The sequence below is a fragment of the Topomyia yanbarensis genome, chromosome 1 (genome assembly GCF_030247195.1).
Source record: "Topomyia yanbarensis strain Yona2022 chromosome 1, ASM3024719v1, whole genome shotgun sequence".
NCBI lineage: Eukaryota > Metazoa > Arthropoda > Insecta > Diptera > Culicidae > Topomyia > Topomyia yanbarensis.
In genome coordinates, this window is record NC_080670.1 from 64,549,886 (window position 1) to 64,570,084 (window position 20,199).

General features: G+C 37.0%; 2 protein-coding genes across 3 annotated transcripts in view; one reads left to right on the top strand and one right to left on the bottom strand.

The window, feature by feature from the left end:
- The window catches only part of LOC131677824 (protogenin), a 99,625-nt gene that overhangs the window by 38,978 nt on the left and 40,448 nt on the right, over positions 1-20,199 (top strand). The gene's annotated exons all lie outside the window — the stretch shown is intronic.
- Positions 15,317-17,327, bottom strand: LOC131677825 (uncharacterized). Of its 2 annotated transcripts, XM_058957886.1 has the most exons (5): positions 16,780-17,327; positions 16,391-16,720; positions 16,189-16,303; positions 15,992-16,116; positions 15,317-15,935 (listed from the first exon to the last, which is right to left on the bottom strand). In XM_058957886.1, the coding sequence occupies exons 1-5, from the start codon at positions 16,885-16,887 to the stop codon at positions 15,609-15,611; spliced, it is 1,005 nt and encodes a 334-aa protein (XP_058813869.1). In that variant the 5' UTR covers positions 16,888-17,327; the 3' UTR covers positions 15,317-15,608. The 2 variants fall into 2 exon arrangements, with proteins under 2 accessions (XP_058813869.1, XP_058813870.1); XM_058957887.1 differs by having other exon boundaries at positions 15,317-16,116.

Here is a 20,199-nt window from a genome sequence, read left to right on the forward strand (position 1 = left end):
AAAACTTAAGCAGCAGTTTAAAGTAAACCAAAATTTTAACTAGTGTTAAGTTAGTTTAATAATTATTGTAAGAAACCGGTCTACATCTGATTGACGACTTGAAATAAATAAATAAATAAATATTGATTTTCAACGGCCAACAAACTTCTTCTTCAATATAAAACTCATTACTGAAAACTTGAAAACATTTCCATATTGACGCATCGGCGGACCCCCCTGCGCATTGTAAATGTACAAAACTACTGATTTTCAACGGCCAACAATTTCCCCTTCAATATTCTGGTTGCAGTTGAAAATCGAACTTCGAACTTGCGCCTTTTGTTTTTTTGTGTGTACATGTTAGAGAATCAACTTGCCCGTCATCTATACTAGATGCGCTTCAGTTGGGCAAGAGCTAAACAGGAGAAAAATCGAAATGCGCCAGTTCACTATTTCGATTTTCAACTGCAACCAGAAAATAAAATTACAAAAAGGTGGAAATAATTCCACTCTGACACATCGGCGGACCCTCTGCGCATTGTAAATGTAGAAAACTATTGATTTTCAACGGACAACTTTTTCCTCCTCATCACAGAAAAGTTGAAAACATTTCCATTTTGAGGCATCAGCGGACCCCCCCCCCCTCTGCGCATTGTAAATATACAGAACTATAGATTTTCAATGGCCAACAACTTTCCCTTCAACGATACTATGTGACCTCTAATATTTTGCTTGCAGTCCTTTCCTATAGCAAGCGAAAAAAGGACTGCCGCACATTCCAATCTTGCAAATATAAGCCATGAATGTCGTTCACTACATTCATTTTGAACCGCTGCTATGAAATTTATTTGCAACAGTTCCAACGGAACAGATGATGAAAGTTAAACACACGGGCCATTTACATACATTCGCAACAGCTAGCGAACGAAACTCAACTACGGCAGCAAGCCGAATAACCGAACTTTCACGAACATGTAACAGGCACGCTCAACAGCACGAACGTTTTTGCTTTTCTCTCGTCCATTTACATGCATAACAGCTTTAGGTACAGTTGCAGCGTGGCGGTCGCGTTGGTTTTTTCCCGAACTTTCGCATAAAAATGCCATTTGAAATGACTTCTTCCAGCCTTGCTCTCAATAAACAATTACAATTACGTCTATATATCCAGAACCATATAACCGATCCGTACGAAATTTTATATTAGTCTATAGGGATAATATGCCTTTCACTTGAGACTAAATTTATGTGAATCGGCCCACCCATCTCCGACAAACTGATTTGAGTTTGTTAATTTTGAAACATAGGACTGCCGAAACCTTCTATGGTAGTCAATATGACCAACGAGACTTCAGTTTTCCCTACCTGACCTAGAACTGCAAATGCAAGTTGTTTGGCACCAATTTTCGATTTTTTAATCTTTTTGCATTCATAACGTGATTACCCTCCATACAAAGGTCGGACAAAACCTCAAAAGTTTCCTGAATTTGATGAAAACTTCACCTTCACCCTTTTGTGACACTGAAATTATATTTAATGATTATTTTTATTTTTTTTAAACTTTACTTAGCACTTAGGGTAGTTTAAAAATCCAACATTCACGAATATAAAGTGCATTATATCTGAAAATTCATTCTCAAAAAACTGAATGTAGTGGATTTTTAACATAACACATTTTTTATAATTGTTCATGAAATTTCCCAAGTAATAATTGAAGTTTTATAGCACGCTACAAGTGCAATCTTAATTTTAATAGACAGCTATAAAACTACTATAAAACCTCAATTGTTACTAGGTTGAGAGACATTTTCAAATTATATTACGAGCCCTGAGTAATTAAACATTACCATGCTTCTCCTTCAGATATGTCATGGAAACTCACATATTTTCATACATCGGGGCAAAAAAGGGCAGAACAAGACATTCATTTCCAGAAAGTACACTAGTGTTCAAGCACATTTCAAGCGATCTTTCTGAACTGTTTCAAAACAAGTTTGGATCGGAATTTTATATGTGACCGCACGCCACAGCCTATAACTCTGGAACCGGATGTCGGATCGGAATAAAATTTAATAGTATTTTACGGAGATGCAACACCTTTCATTTGAGACTTAGTTTCAAATCGGTGTAGCCATCTTCGAGAAACCGATGTGACTGCTATTCTGAATTAGGATCCTTATACCGGTGCTTCCAGAACCGTCGATGATTGCCAATGTGGCCAAAGAGGCTCTGAATGGCTGTTATTGATCTCGAGCTACAAATCTAACCCGTGCTCGCATTTTCGAAAAAAAATTCACTTTTTTATATTCATTTCAGTAAGTATATATTGAAATCGAGATTTACTGCGTGATCGTACTCTACCATGTAATTCCGGAACCGGAAGTCGGCTCCATTAGAAATTCAATAGCAGCTGATGGGAACATTGCACCACAGATAACAGACGTTTAGGCTCGATTTGAATCGTGTGTAAATACCCGCTACTGAAATTCCGAATAAATCAGACATCTGAAACACGTTTGGCAAACGTTTGTAGATGGCGCAGTGATCGATACAATGCAGTTAGAATTCAGCTGTCAAATATGTGTAGCACACAGTTGCGCAGATGGCAATAGTGGAACACGGATTTCCAACGTTTATCAATTTGAAAGTTTACACGACGGCGCCGATGGTTGGGTGGTTAGCGTGACCGCCACCCACCCCAGTTGGTCTGGGTTCAATCCCAGTCGAGGTCGTTGAGATTTTTCAGAGGTGAGAAAAATCTGAGGTCACGCCTTCCTTCGGAAGGGAAGTAAAGCCGTTGGTCCCCGGTCCATGAGTTGATGGGTCGATATCCAATCCAGATAGTGGGAGTGTCACCTCTCTGGCGTCGGTGTTTGGCCTCGTAGCGGAAATAGGCCGACGGAAAATAAACAGAATTGGAAGAAGAAGAAAGAAGAAAGTTTACACAGGTTTTTGAAGAAATTTTGCTCCAGCGTGAATGTCTGTTATCTGTGATTGTACCTTTCATTTGAGAATAAGTTTGTGAAATTCGGTTCAGCCATCCTGAAAAAATTGAATGACGCTTTAAAATTTCGTTAAATCGAAAAGCTTTCATGATAGAAAAAAACTGTAGAATAAATGTGCGACTTAGGCAGTCGACAAAGGCATCGTTGAAATCCGAATATATTGCATTATTTTGAACGATTCCTTGCGTTTTTTGGGGAATGGGTATTTTGTGACTGCTTTGCACAATACTAATATTACTAGGATATTTTAAAATAAAAATCAGCGTTTTGGAAAATATGGAATACTTTCCGTGAAGACTTGCCATGTGGGATACGTTCTTACAATCCAGAACTGTTCCGTCTAGTTCTGGACGTCTGGAAACTTTAGTGTACACGTATTCTCATGAGAATACATTCGTATCGTAACAAAGTTGCTTGTAATAGCACTCCCGAAAACTTTAGTGAAAACATTAAGTCACAACTAACTTTATTTGAAGAGTTTATTCTCTATAACTACTTCTGGGGGAATTTAACGCAACTATTTTCTCAAAAGATGTGCTGTTTTATTTTCTAACATTTTCCAAAGATTCTAAACCTCTAAGGTTTTAAAATGATGTGATCTTGACCTTAAATAACAGTTTTAGAACATTTATTTTGATTATTCATATAATTTATAATACAACAAAAATCAAAAGCTCATAAAAATCGATCCTGACCTGCTAGACAAAACGGAAAACGCAACTTGTCTTTCTTCTACTTTCCAAAAGTGTTATTTTGTTATTAATCATACTAATTTTTCGTCTCAACTCACCTTCATCTCAACTTCACAAAAAATCATTTTCAGCAAATGTTGAAATTTATTAAATTTTTCGGTGAGCAGTTCTATGTTTCATAGGCATTCAACCTATTCTAACTGCGCTCCCTATCGAAAAATTGTCTCTAATCCATATTTCGATACATCCATTGAATGATTGAAAATCCTAAGGTTATGAATATTAATTTCCGAGCTCCGGATTCAGTTTCTATTGGAGCCTTCTCATGAAGATATTTTAGATGATATTGAAATGGTTTGACTACCATGTTCAGTTTCCCATCATAATAATTGTCTAAAAGTCCCCATGATGCCTAAAACAATCAATATGTTGAGAATTGCTCGTACGATTATTGTTGCGATATTCAATTAATTTAGTCAGCAGCTATACCTTTTTTCTTCAATTTAATTAATTTCGTTTCGAGGGGGTTTAACCCCCGCCACCCTGGGCTTGGCCATTGTGGCGTACACATGTTGGAATTTATTTATTCGTCAATCAATTGTAGACTACATTATACAAACATTAATTGCTTATATACTATACTGTATACTATTCCTATGTACTATGATGCCGCAAAGAGTTGAAAAATTGTTTTAAACTTGTTTGCGGCATGGTAAGGTCAATACTTTCACAATGCTCGTTATACACAGCCATCATCTGGTTTAGTGGTCCGAATTTAGCATAATCTGTACGGTGATGACCTATCGCGAACAAATTTCTATTGCGTAATTGACGAGTAGGAGCATATAAATTTAATTTTGACAATATGTAAGATGAGTCAGTACGCTGCATGACGATATCGTTTAGAAACAAGATCATAGCATAGTCCCGACGTTCTTTCAATGTTTGAATATCTATCAACATACAACGTGCGTCATAAGATGGAAGAGGGAATGCTGTCCATCTTAACTTGCGTAGTTCATATAATAGAAACTGCTTTTGGATTGACTCAATTCTCACTTCGTGTTTTTTATGAATGGTGACCAAACAATACTACAATATTCTAACATAGACCGAACATATGCACGTAAAGAGTTTTAGTTGTGTAAGGATTTTGAAAATGATATCCGAAGCGTCTTATAAAATTAAGCATATTACTAGTTCTATGAACAATTGTGTGGTAATGTTCCACAAATTTTAATTTTTTATCTAAGATAACTCCTAAATTTCTTATTTTATCGCATTTCTGAGCGGTTTGATTACCTAATGTAATTGACACGGAGGTCGTGATTTGTTTTCTGCTAAATGTTTTGAGATTACATTTTTTAACATTTAATTCCAGTAAACAAAACATGTATAAAAGATTTGTGTTTCATTGGGTAAAACATTATAGTCATTATTATTTCTATTTTCTAAAAATAGCTTCATATCATTCGCGTATATGAGAATTTTAAAGTTTTTTGAAATAAGAGAGATGTCGTTGACATATAAAATGAAAAGAAGAGGTCCTAAGTGTGAACCTTGAGGAACCCCCGAAGTAACTTTAATTATATCAGATTTCATCTCATAGAATTTTACTATTTGCTGGCGATCTGTTAAATACGACTTAATCCAATTAAGAAGTCTCATCTCGATTCCCAATTTTTCAAGTTTTAAAATTAACATGGGAATGTCCAGTTTATCGAAAGCTTTGCTGAAGTCAGTGTAAAGAGCTTCTATATGATTTCCTTTATCCATAGCATTTAAACGTAACGTGACAGACTAAATTTTTGCCCATACGCATACATTTTTGACAAATGCTTTTCAAATATTGCGATCAACTACAGTTCGTATATATTGTTTTCTGTTTCTACTGCATATGTTTGATACCGTTTACTACTGTTTGATTTCACAGCAACCAGTTAGCTGTGTAATGAAGATATCAATTTAATTTCATTACCTCTATGAATATTAATAAAAGAGGTAAGGGTGACTTTAGTTGGATGTTGATATAAATGTCACAACTAGATACCCTGACTACGAAATGAAGGATTTCTATTCATCCCGAGTTTTGTGGGTCCATGTCCCTATATTTAGCGCACGAAGACTATAACTATGTTCAATGAGAACAAAACTCATATTTTCTACGCATATGTTGTTGGGAAATCCCCACTCGCCCAAATAACCGTCGAAAATCGTAATGGTGCTTCTTCAATCTATCATTTTGTCTATTATATATTTCTCTTCTTAAGCTATGGAATTTCCGCTCTACGCATATAACTTAGCTTACGCCTTTCTAATTAGTTGAATCCTGTTCAGCTTCTGTCCGATTATAAATCGATGTCTTGCAGTGTAGGTACATGAGCGTGAACATAATATGCGATGTACAATGTGGGCACACAGCTACTGCGTGATTTCGTTGAAAATCTCCTCATAGATTTAAAACACTACTTAAGTCTGTTTCTTGCAGACCTTACTCGAAGCCTAACTATTGAACGCAATTTTCGGTCTACGCACTTTTGAATGCAGTGTAGAAGAGAAAGAACATCTTTGATCCATTAAAGAAACGAGAAAAGACCGGTTATTAGATGAATTTGACCATCCCACATCTCTCCTCTTTTATTTTACCTGTCCTCCCCACCTTCAGGTTTCACCGCACACCAAGGAACAAAAGCTAGATGGTCTACACTTCTTTGCGCTAACTCAACGTTTCCAAACCAACCGAAAATCCAATGGAATGCGAATTTGATTCACGCATTATTGATACCTGCTTTTCTACACAGTTCTGGAGCTCTGCCGAAGAACTAGAAGAGAACACGCACAAAACTGTTTCGCGGGTTGATGAACTTTTTCGGCCAACTTGTATCAACAACTTACGCATGGCTGCGTATAGTGTACAGTTATGTGCTCTTCGCTGAAGAGGCACCGAATTCGGATCCGGGCCTCTTCACGCACATTTCTATTCTCTGAATCCAATTCAGTTCTCAAGCGAAGAAAATGATTTGCAGCTTAAACTACGAATAGCGGATTTTGCGTCCGTAAATCTGTTGCTCAATTGCATCATAATTTACTATCACGATGTGTAACATCGTGACGGCATACAGAGAGACTGAAATAAAAATCACATTGGGGTATAACTAACCATTCCTATTAATCATTACTTTTTTTTACGTTCCTCGCCAGTTTTCATGAATAAATACGTATAGCAAGGTGATTGGGTTGTTTTTGAAAATTACTTTATTATAGACAAATTAAATGCTGCGAGCGTGTAACCGTCGGTATCAAATAGCGTGAAAGCGTTCGATACATTTGTCATTTGGGTTAAATAATCGAACCAAGGATTCCCAGACGATTAAATGTAATCCTGCACACTTATGTTATAGTCTAATCTGGTGTGAAATATGCAATAAATGAATAAGGACTGTTTGTTTCCATTTTTGTATATTGATGCTACTAAGGGAGATATGTGTTACATCCCATTATTCATGCTTAAGCCAAACATGATCCTTCACTGACAGAACGTCAAATCCGTTGTTTGGAAAACTTGAGCGAATTTTGCCTATGCTGATGCAAAAGAAATATAATATTCTCTAAAAATTATGTCTACCGATCTTCCTACCGGGTTCGTTCCGTAATCTTGGCAAGAAATAATTGGTGGATTTATTCAAAGGTTGAGATGATGAAATTGAGTATTTACGGTTGTACTCTAGGTGGTTTTGTAACCTTTACTGTTGTCGACAGCTTATTAAACAACCTTAATGAGCATCGGATTCCGAGTTTGATTGATATTAACAAATACTAACTGAACTTTGTATCTGCACAGTCTTTGACTGGCACACAATTTTTTTTCGAGCGCATAAAATGGACCAACATTATTTTTCTTTAAATCGGTTGGGATAAAAAAACGAAACAAAACTGTTTTGATCAAAATAGTGCTAGAAGCTGCTCAATTTTTACCTTCGGGTGCTCAGTACAATTCTCCTAGAGTAGTTCAAACTGATAGATTTTATCGTTTTTCAATAATATAAGAGAACGATTTTAATTTTTCATCGCTAACTAAAACTGTCGCTACCAGTACTGCTCTAACGAAATCCTTTCAACACAATTGCAATAATTTCAGTTCTCCAAATAATACTTAAAACGGTTTTCTTTCATTAAATTTATTACTTTTTGTTTTATAGCAATAGAGAAATGTCTTTTTGAGTGAATTTTATTATTATTCTCAAAAAGGCATAAAACCTAATTATTTAAAAAATGCATGTTTTTTTAAACTATTTTAGCTTACTCGGTTAAAAATATACCATAACAGAACTATACGCAGGCTTGTTATTTGCTCACACAATGTGCCACAAAGGGCGCAATACACCGATTAAAAATAGAGCGACACAAAAACACTTTGATGCGCAGAACAGCCGCACAAAAAGAAACTTGAAAACGAAAAAGAGTAAGATCTGTGCACTAAGAGCTGTACAATTTCGTTCAAAGAGTCACCTTGAAGGGCCACTTTTTTGTGCCTCCCCTCACTGGAAAGAAGGTAGGAAGGCGAATCAAACTACAATTCAGGTAAAGTTTGATCGGAAGAACGTTTTTAAAATGTTTTTTGTTGCCTTCTCTGCTTCCGTGCGCGTGGGACCAAGATGCACACTAAATAGCATCTTTATTTCTACTCTTTTTGGTGTGCAGTCATGGAGTAGAATGCACGTGTGGGAGCAACACATATCGGAGTGAAGTGGTTTATTTTGAAAGAGAAGAGCGGTGGTTCGCATGAAAAGTGCAAAGAGCGTTGTTTATTCTGAAGTATGGTTTTTGTTGTAGTGTTTCGGATTCTCCTCGTCAGTAATTAGCACCAACTGGGTGTCTAGTTAGACGATGTATCTAAACTAGTACCCAGTAAATCCATAGATATGCAAATCAAGTGCATGGAAATGAAGATTAGTCATTCTTCTGAAAGTTGAAATATGTAGGTCTATAGACCTAAGAAATACTGCTCCATGGAAAATTTTCTCTTGAATAAGAATGACAAGAGCTGAAAAAAATGTCTAAGATAAAATACATGGAAATTGGAATACAGTAATGATATGCTTTTTTCAAATAGCCAGAACATTTGGGTTGAAAAAACGGGGATAAAGATTTTTTTTCGATTTTTATTCGATATAACAAAATTTGAAGCAATCAAATAACGATTTTCAGATGTTTGGTTTCAGAGAATATCACCTAATTTCTGTACCGATTTTAATGGCTATTTTCGACAAATTTAAGATTAAGGGGGTCCTCTTATATAATTGTGGTAAAAAATACCTAATGCACAATATTTTTTTTTTGAAAGCAGTAAAATGACTTAGACATGTGATCGGAGGGACTGCTCTCGAGTCTTGTTCGTCTCGGACTTACTCTCTGCCAGAGTGGATTGCCCTACAATCCTCGGACGTCTGGATCTTCAAGAACGCGTTCGAGCTCTACGTAATAACACTCTTCTGCGAGTTCCGTTCAGGAGAACCAAATATGGTTTCCAGAGCGCTGTTACCGGACTCCAGCGAATTTTTAACAGTGTGGCGACGGCCTTTGACTTCAACCCGACGCGGAATGCGATAAAAGCGAAAATTTTGGCAATTTTAAAATGTAATTAGTTTAAGAAACCACCATTGGGGCCAAGGGGCCTGTTGGTGAAGGTAATAAACATAAACAAATGTGCGTTACTCTGCAAAATGTTTATTAAGGATTCATCTATAAAATCAAATTTTTCGAGTGTAGGGTGGCAAAAATGGCGGCTTTCTTGGAACAAGATTTTTCGAATCTGCGGGCATTTCTACAAAATCGCAATATTTTGATCATTAATGATTTTTACAAGTGGCCAAAGTGGAAAAATCATGCGAAAAAACGATACTTTATTTTCAAGTTGTCGCCATTTTGTTTCTATATCGAATTTTTTCATGTTTTTTAGGTTGGGGCGCCTCTACGGAATGTAATCTTTGAGGTTGTTTTGGTTTGCTGCTAGGAGATGACAAATTGCGACTTGTATCGTGTCCGCAGATAAGGTCGGTTTTCAAAACACCTTTGGCTGGAGCTATTAATGAATGTTATATTAATAGAAACACGGTTCTCTCACTTAGTTTAGAGTATATTTACATTTATTTCGTAATAAAAAGTGTTTTGAAAATATACTGCTACCGCCCGTTAGAAAATGTCAGTCTTTGTAATGTTTGATGTATTTCCAACGAGATGGTGCAAATATAAAGACATATCGAGCTGGATCAGAAATTCAAAAAGAAATTAAGGTGGGTTACTGGTTTTTATCTGATTAACAATAAATAACCCCTGGATGCTGAGGATAAGTTGAAAAATGAGACCACAGACAGCAGATGTTCATTTATTCATTTTATTTTTTTCTTTGCATTTTTACCATTCATAAACCAATTTTTTTGGATAAAAAATAGTTGTTTTTAAAAATTTGCATCACCAACTAATAGGGTCTAGAGTATTTTTTCAAAATCTAGCAAATTTTATTGTTCAAAAGAAAATCGTCGTATTATTTTCAAAAAGCTCTTCACCAATTTGACACTTTTCACTGTATCTCAATAAAAAGTAATAAGAAGTAGATTTCATAAGATTGGAATACTTCTCATTTCATATTCCTGCATTATGAACGAAACGAAAAGGTGGCAATATAGTTGCCACCAGTGTTGGGAAAATCATTATCGTTAAAAGTTTATTTCATATTCATTTATGAAAAATCTCTTCGAGAACTTTGCTAAAAAACATCGGCAGTATGAAACATTGTCTCCGAATAATTCATGCCCGAACAAAGATTCAATTATTCAAAACATCGAAATTCACTATCGAACTTTTGCTTAGGTTACACACGAAACGAATTTTCGCACCCATAAAACATCGCAAAAGAAAGATTCGGAAGTGAATTTTGGCATCAATGACTCCTTGAGTTAAAACTCGCGTGTTGACAATATCGCATGGGATAACATTTTCAATGATAGAGTAATGGCAGCATTAAAAAGATACACCAAGTATTTATTCCAACTCAACACAAGATATACACAAAACCACAAGAGCCAGTAAATCGTAAAATTTTTAGCAATCATCAGTGAAAATATACCTGGTCTACAAATACAAATGAAAATGAACAGCAACTTTTACTACCGGAATTTTTTTTCCAGTATATGGGGATAATTTCTCGTTTTTTCGATGGATCAAAGTCACCTTGTTATTGGTCCTTGTCAAAAGGGTTTTAGTTGAGGTTCAGTTTTTCACTTCGTATACACAGGTAGAAGAATAAAGTGAAATTTAATTGCAATGCAGAGGTAGATGCATATTGGAAAGAACGTCGAACCGAGGACCAAGAAACAGTTCAAGCGCGGATTTTAGTTTTCAGCCTTGCTTGAAGCATTTTAAAATCTCCTCGCATGGATCTACAATTTTTACGAAATCACTGGTACGTTAATTAATGTGACGTTAACGGTTGTCACATGTCGTTCTTTTTTTGTTTTTTTCAGCCAAGAAAATATATTTCAAGTAAAATTAATGAATTCAAGATATGTCTGGAGAAAATCTGATTAATCATGAACACGTACTCGAGTATGGATGTAACCTATTGTTCCACCTCCTATTCTCATTCGACATCGAATAGTATAACATAGTACCCGCCGAGTCGGTTGATGGCCTGTTCTTTTGTGAGGACTCCTCTGAAATACATCTGTCTACCACGCCGACCGCCACGATTTCAAATCTTCAATTTTTTGTCGATCATATTCGCCATTGAATCTGTGCGTGGATCCAAACGAGCAAATATTTCCATAAATAGGTCTTGTTCGACAAATTTTCGGGCGATAAGTAAATCAGTGTAGAGTAGGTTATGTTAGTTATGCTAAACTGGTTTCAGGACAGTTGCAGTGGTTTATGTTGAAAATTTGTAGTCCACGGCATCGGAGCTTGCTCTAAGTGATTCATCAACGTCATCCACACATGCGCCAATCCCAGTCCTCCTACATCTGGCGCAGATGGCATCGCTCCCTTGCCCAAGGGTGTAGGGACATTTGGGTGCGGTTAGCGGATTCGGCAGGCCGATATGTGAGAATGTTAGCATAAGCTCCGATGTTATGTACACAATTGTCTACATAACCCACTATAGAGGTTAACAAGGTTGTATGTAGTACGAATAGTAACTTTTTCAGAGTAAAAACAATGACGATTAGCAAAAACAAATGCGCATAAATAATTTCAGAATAATTTTATTGGTAAATTCAAAAATACAAGACAAATGTAGTTTTGCACAAAACAAAAAACAAAATCAGTTGAATCTAAATTATAACTGGTAAAAATATTATATAAATTTCACAAATTAACATTACGCATCACTTTCTTCCTCTATATTAGGAGCTTGGGCGACTTTTGTCAATCAATCGGGGTTTAGTTTCAAAACCATTAAGTCCTGAATACTTTTGTCGTTCAGGCGTTGCCGATGATCAGTTAGTATCAATTTCAAGGCGCTGAAGGCACGTTCTACCGTTACTTGCGTTGAAGATGCTGACAAAATTGCAACAGCAAGGCGAAACATGTCTGGGTGTCTGGTTTACCGATCAATCCAGTACTGAAGTACGTCGAAACGTTTCAGAGTTGAGGTTGTTTGTGGGCTAGATGATGTGGATGCTGAAGGACTGGACAAGGTAGAGTGAAGATTTCGAACATAATGTTCAGATGGTGGCATCGTTATCTCTTTAACGAGCTCAAGTAAACGGGTTTCAGTTGGTTCCTAGGGTAAATTCTCCTGTGACGTATCCTTGCCAAAATAGTTTTCAAGAAACGTCTCAAGAAAATCCGATTCGTCATAAACAGGTACTGACTGACTACTAATTTCTTTTCCTTCGATTCTATCCAAACCGCTCCACATATTTAGGAGATAAGTCTTAAAATGGATATTGTTTTATAATATGTATTTTAATAGACTATGTATATTTTACCTGAACTTGATCCTTGTCATAGACAGATAGACGATTCGAACCAAGATAGTTGAACCGAGGATCCATATATAAGCAACATTTGAACTGAATTGTGTCAGTAAGCGTTTTAAGCCGTGTATCCATCGTTATAAGCAGTTTTTGAGCTAGATTGTTTTCTGGAATGGCATTCAATCTTGCTTGACAAATCAACCATTCACAAAAAAATTCCGACAATGGCACATGTTCTCGCTTCAAACTAACAGTAAGAAAAAACACGGGTTGCAGGGCATCGCAGTAAAAGTCCACAAATTTCCATTGGAGTCCAGTAACAGCGCTCTGGCGCCCATAGTTAGTTCTCCTGAACGGGACTCGCATAAGAGAGTTATTGCGCAGAGCTCGAACGCGAGCTTGAAGATCGAGGCGTCCGAGGATTGTAGGGCAATCCACCCTGGCAGACAGTAAGTCCGAGACGAACAGGGCTCGAGAGCAGTCCCTCCGGATGCTTAGAGTATCGAGCTGTATTAACTGACAACGGTTTTCGTAGCTTGGCAGCTGAAATCTGTTTTGCCAAGGAAGATATCGGAGTGCAAAGCGTATGAACCGGCGTTGGACGGCCTCGATTCTGTCGACACCGTTCTGGTAGTAAGGGTTCCAAACAGCAGAACAATATTCCAGTGTTAAGCGAACCAGCGCGCAATAGAGATTTTAAACAGTATACGTCATTAAAGTTTTTCGCTATTCGGAAGATGAACCCAAGCTGTCTTGATGCCTTATCCACAATGGATGATGTATGTGGTTTGAACGTTAATGCCGAATCCATGATGACTCCGAGATCCTTGACGTTGGAGTTTCTTGGAATACTCGAGTCGAAGAGATGGTAGTCAAACTGAATCGGATGGCGTTTCCGCGTGAACGTAACGATTGAGCATTTGCTCGGGTTCAAAACCATTCTGTTTAGATCACACCACGTACTAAAGCTCTCCAATTCACTCTGAAGAAATCGGCATCGGTTTTGTCCCGTATTTGTCGAAACATTTTCATGTCGTCGGCAAAAGAAAGGCGGGGTCCTTGTAATTTGATGTTGACGTCATTAAAGTAGAGGAGGAATATCACTGGACCGAGATGGCTTCCTTGTGGGATGCCGGATGTAGCGAAGAATGGTGTAGATAGACAGTCATATGTTGTGAACGAGAGCAGGTTAGTCGTTGTCGATCGTTTAGGCATAAAACCGTGTTGGTCGTCTGCAATGTAATGTTTGCAGTGAAAGAAAATAGGGTCTAAGACAACCAGCTCGAATAGTTTTGATACTGCACTTAAACACGAGATTCCCCGATAATTGTCAATGTTCGATTTGTTTTCTTTTTTTGTGAACTGGAAACATGTGCGCTGCTTTCCAGCAGGAAGGGAATGTTCCAGTATTGAGTGATAGCACAAAGACTCGCCGAAGTGGTTCAAGAAGCCCGTTGATGCGCTTTTTGACAAAAATCGAGGGGACACTATCTGGGCCCGGGGAACTAGATGCTTTCAGCTTGGAATTTGCTGCAAGAATGGCAGCATTATCGACACAAATTCGGTTGATGGTTCGTCCTAGAGAAGGAGTTAGATTTGAAGCGGCAGCGACTTGTTGTGGGGAAAGGCTCTCGTCGGAAAAAACGCTTGAAAATTTGTCGGAAAACAATTGGCAAATTTCCTTAGTGTCGGTGCCTAAAACTCCATTTAATGACATACAAGATGGTAACCCGGATTCTTTTCGCTGCTCGTTCACATATTTCCAAAACGACTTGGGCTTGGATTTCAGTTCACGTTCAACGTTTCGCTGGTATCTAAAAAGGCACGCCTGCTTTGCTGTTTGTATTCGTGGTTGAGTTGAAATTAGTGGTTTCGTAGTGCAAGTGTCTTATGCTTCAAGAATTTTTTAAATGCTGCTCGTTTGGTAGTTTTTAATCGTCTACACGCTCGTAAAAAGTTACTCAAAAATGAGTTTAATCCCACCCATTTCCAGATAAAGTGGAACAACCCTTAAATTGAGTAATTCCGGAGTTACTCAAATTTGAGTAAGCCAGCCTGAACCAAAAACTGAGTAATTATTACTCGGTTTTTGAGTACAATATTATCTACACTAAACCCAAAAGTGCTTCACTAGTACTCAGATTTTGAGTTCAACATTGCTCAAATTTTGAGTTCAGTACAAATTTAACAAAACCAAAAATTAAGTAATTATTACGCAGACTTTGAGTTGAACATTACTCAAATTTTGGGTTCAGTAGAACTTCAACAAAACCAAAAATTGATCGATTTTTACTCATATTATGAGCAGAAGCTTACCCAATTTTTGAGTAGACAACAAAGCCAGTTGTAATTCCTCAGTTTTTGGGTAGAATATTACCCAATTTATGAGTGCAATATTCCTCTAAGAACGGTTGGTTTCAAAATCGTCCAATGAAGGACGTTCGTTGGACCAATTTGGGCATCGTCCAAATAACCGTTCAACGAACGTCCATCGTTGGACCCGTGTTGAACGATTTTGAAACAATTTTTTGGACGTCTCAGTGGGATTTCATTAAAACCCAGTAAAGTTCAGCCGGAAATGAGCCGGAATTGCAGCTGTTTCCAGTCAGTATTCCGGCTCCAGTGACACAATCGATTCTAATTAGAATAGGTTGTGTCACTGGAGCCGGAATACTGACTGGAGCCATCCGGATTATGACTTGCAATTCTGAATGGTTTCTGTAAGAAGAAATGCAACAACCGATTCCTATTTAAATTGGTTCATGATCGATTGTTGCATTTGAACTGGAACTAAACCGGTTTACATCCAGTGAAGAAATTGGCCGTCAAAATTTTGTTTTGGATACAACACAATGCAGTCTTTCTTTTCTTATGGAATATTTTTACAATAATAATTAAAGAAACTTCTGTTTATTAAATTTTATGGTTTTTAGTAAGTATTGTATAAAAAAGTTGTCCTTTTATTTGTTGTCAATACGTGCGCGGGAAACTTCAATAAAAGTTTGGACGAGTCTATTCACAGTTGTCCTCTGACTGTGCGGAATTATATTATATATGGCACATGCCAGAAAGTCCCAAAACATTCTAAAATTAGGTGGCACCTCCACTCCGAGAACTGCGTGGCATTTGAATAAAATTTCCACTGCATGAATAGAATTGTTAGTCTCGAATATAACTTTTTTCTCACAAATGACGGCATAATTTCCTCTTTTCATCGGGCTTGCTACGCACACCATGTGTAGTATGGAATCAGTTGCGGGGGATGCCATGTATGTATCTAAGCACTCCTAATGATGATATAAAATCATTACATCTAACCTTATGTATATTATATTGCATTTACCCCAATCCAACGAATTAAAATTGAAGCCGAATGTTCTTCGCCTACAGTTGGACAGCCTACCAGCGTTCTTTTTTGTCCGCGAATTGGCATATGAGAAATTATTCTCAAGCATCCTCGAATGTGATCTGTGAATAGTTTTACAAATTTAAAATTTTATGACAGACCTTTGGGCTAAATTAAAAAAAATTATATCTCACCATCTTCTACTCTAGAGAATCTGGACGGTGAATAAGATAGACACTGAGAGAAGACATCCTCGATTTTGAGACCTTCTGTTCTGTTAGGATACAATCTCTCAAACATTTGACGAATCTAGAAAAAGTGATATGATATAAATATTCATATGTTCCGTGAATACCATAAAGTGAAATAGTAAATAATAAAAAATAAACATGTTACCACCAATCCTTCATATGAACACAGGTGTGGAAACATATCCAAGATATCATTAACGGGTTTCTTTTCTTTTAATAACAGTTTGAGGACTGGAAAGCATCGGTCCATTTCATCACAAATATGTTCTGCTACTGATGCCGATGCAAGCATTACTCGGAGCAATTGAGCCCGCTCTACAAGTTCAGTTGAAACGGACTCTTCTACAGGCATAGTTCCTCGATTATATTTATGTTTTTCTGCAGGTAGCTGTTTGATGACATTCCGGATGCGATGAAATATCATGCCAGTATGAGCACCCTTTTCCTTGCCTCCGTTGCGCCAAAAGAAAAATGACTAGCATGAAAATAATTATAATTATATTAGAGAAATTAAATAAGCATAGAATAACAAACCTCATCAGGAGCAGTTGGTGTGACTCGCGTATTACTAAGTTGTGGAAATAATTTTACGATTTGAACAGCTGCCGCATGCTGTTGATCAACAGAAGGATACCTGCGCATTTAGAGATCATTGGTTCGTTACTCCGAAAAAGACCAAAAAGATTCCGTGAAAGATTAAGTTCTAAATTTCTTAAAAAAAATCTAAATGGTAAAAGTATGAACGGTATTTGATTCGTAATTCTTTGCATGCTGGGACACATCTATTATTTTCTGAAGAAAATCGGTCAGTTTATTACTGTTTTAAAAGTCTGTAAATGTCTGGACCAGGCATACGCAGAACTTTTTTTTAATCACCGATATCATACTTTTTGATCTGCCTCTCGTTTCTTCTGCTGCAAATTTTGTGCATTGGACGTATTCGGTCTATCCACTAATTGAATATTTACTAGAAGTATATGCTAGAAAATGCATGAAAATTCTCGACAAACATATGATTACGGCCTAAAAGCCAACTGTCAAAATCCACTTTGAATGGAAATTCCGGACAAACCGTTACACGCCAATCACAGATGTTGGTAGTAAACGAAAGAGAAAAGTTTTCTCTTTCATAAACTGTTGTGAGCTGTGTTCGACTAGTAACGGTTTGTCTGGAATTTCCATTCAAAGTGGATTTTGACGGTTGGCTTTTAGGCCGTAATCATATGTTCGTCGAGAATTACAGCAAAAGAGACGGGAATGAAAGTATGCTAATTCTGCATATTTTTGTTTCTCAGTGCAGCAAATCTGTCCACAGTCTGTAAATCTGGCATCGCTGTTGCTCGATTCAACGACATTGCGGCTTAGTTAGACCCTTTGGTCGATTTACGATTGAACTGTATATGTAAACAAATAAACACGCTCGCTATAAACAGAAATTGTATACCTTTAAATTCTGTTGGTTTAAATGTTTAAGTTATTATAATTCGTCGTCGTCGGTCGTCTTTATAATTTTGTGCCGGAACATGACGAATTACGCTTTCTAAGTACCACCGTCAAAGACGCATGTACGTTCTTATGCCGAAGTTTATAAATCGAACCAGATTGAAGATGTGAAAAGAATGGTCAATATTGAAATCAGGATGCGAAGAACTGATAACTATGTGGTTTCCTCTAGCAGTTTGTACTGTGTTTCATACATTTCTTTACATTGATAATCAGAAGTGAAGTTGTTTGGCCGTGCTTCATTACTATGCATACTTCATAGTTTCATAGGCTCAATGAAGTAATAATGCATGACACTGATTGACTACGATGTTTTTTGAAATAGAAGCTTCACAACGAAAGGCATTGCTTTTCTCTGCTCATAGACAGTGTTAGATCACCTGCATATTTGCTCGAAGGACTACTAAGGGCCGATTTCTTCATTCTCGCTTAACGTCTTAACCAGGTTTAAACGTACTGGTGAACCCGGTTTAAAATTTAAGCGAGGATAAAGAAATTGGCCGTAAGCCCTATAAATATGTATAGGCATTGCGCATTTCGCCGCAAGGTTGCTCTAGCGGAGAGATTCGTGCGGTTCAATGTAAACAATTCATTCTATCACACTTTAAGGAGTGTTCATAGTTTGATGCACTAGTAGAGTAACAAATAAAACTTTCTACTTGCCTTTGACCGTCCATTATTTGAGTCTCCATTTGCTTGCATGCGACTCGTGTAAGATGATTTAAACCGTCCTTATCTGGTACGATCCCTTGATCCAAAATTGGATACAAAATTTTCATTCGGAGTTTTGCGTCATCTTCGAATGTCGAACGGTTAATCTGAAAACGTTAAATATGTATAGTACGACAAGCGCTTACAGTAATTATAGTAGAAAGTTTACCAAATTTTGAACATTAGTGGAAGTCTCATCAATTTTATCTTTGGTCGGATTAGCTTCAGAACTATAGTTTTTTATTATGTTAAGAATTGTTAGACGGGATCCTTTTTCGATTATCCCCATTTCAACTAGGTCGGCATCGTTGAGCAGAACTAGGTTCTGATCGTTTATTTTTTGGGCTGAAAAGAGCGAATAAGTATATATAAAGGTTTAAAGTGACATCTCAAGTTGTTTGCACTACCTTCTTGATTGTTGTTTATTTTATTATAAATTTATTTCCAAGTTTATTTCCCTACTAACTATCTACATATTTCAAACTTATATAGTAGTTTTCTTCTGAATCTCCGTATATACTCCATAAGTTGTATGTTTTTTTCGTTTGCAAGTTCTTGTGTGATATGCGAATAACTTGACTGTCAGTTTTGAGTTTGTAACTGTTGTATTGTAAACAATGTTCGCATTCGAGATGCTGTATTAGGCAAACAATTTGATTATCCGATTGCAATATATCTATTATCAAACCATAGGACATTTCGTTGCATACTTGGTATTTCGCTATCAGTCCCGGCCGAAAGCTTGTGTTATTTATTTTCATATGGTTTATATATTTGATTGAATCTGGTAGATCCCAGATCAGGAGTAAATTATTTAGAGATTTTTTGTGTATGTGCTTTGACGAAACGATATCTACCGTACCAATTTCGTATGAATGGTCAAGAATAGTGGTTATCTGTGCTAGATTCAGGCGCTTAGCAAAGCTGTTTGTTAAATTGATGAAATTGTTGCATGTCTTCGCTTGGGATTTCGACTCCTTGAATTTCGCTTCGAAGCGTAAGCAACTATGATTAACAACTGGCCCATCCTGACGAATTATGTAGGGATAATGAGAGATGTGATGGAATTTATTGGTAGGGTTGATGGCAGGGAAGCAGGATTTGAACAACTTGTAAAAACATTCGATTTCGTTTTCCAGATCGTTAATCTGATTCAATGTTAGCTTATTGGAGAAACTATAATAAGTTATTTTCATGAGAGCTCTAAGCAATGATGATAAATTTGAATTAAATCCGAGAATCTGGTTGAACATAAAAGGGAATGCTCGAAGGAGAAGCCAACATTGCGAAGCTGACTGAGGAATAGCATGTCCACGTGCTTTTAACTTCTCGCAAGTAAAATTAGCGGTAGGTTTATCAGCCGATTCAGTTATACCGTATTCGTAATGCTGTATAATTTGGTTGACTTGACTAATCGTTATCACTTTATGGATATTTACAGCTTCGTTCAAAACACATTTGATTACGACCATGACGACGCCTTCCAAAAGATCATGCATTGGATCAAACGTGTTATTTTCCGCTATGTTGAAATATTTAACTTCATTCAGTGCTGATTTTCGAATGATTCCGCATTGTGAAGGTGTTTTAGTTCCGCTTTGAAGAGCATTTAAATCACCTTGTATGCTTTCTTCAGTGCGATGAGGGAAGGTATCACCAATGTTTCCACAATGAAGTGCAGTACGCGTCGCATAGCACATTCTACAGAATAGACTTGATTGGGGCCCCATTAACTCGAAA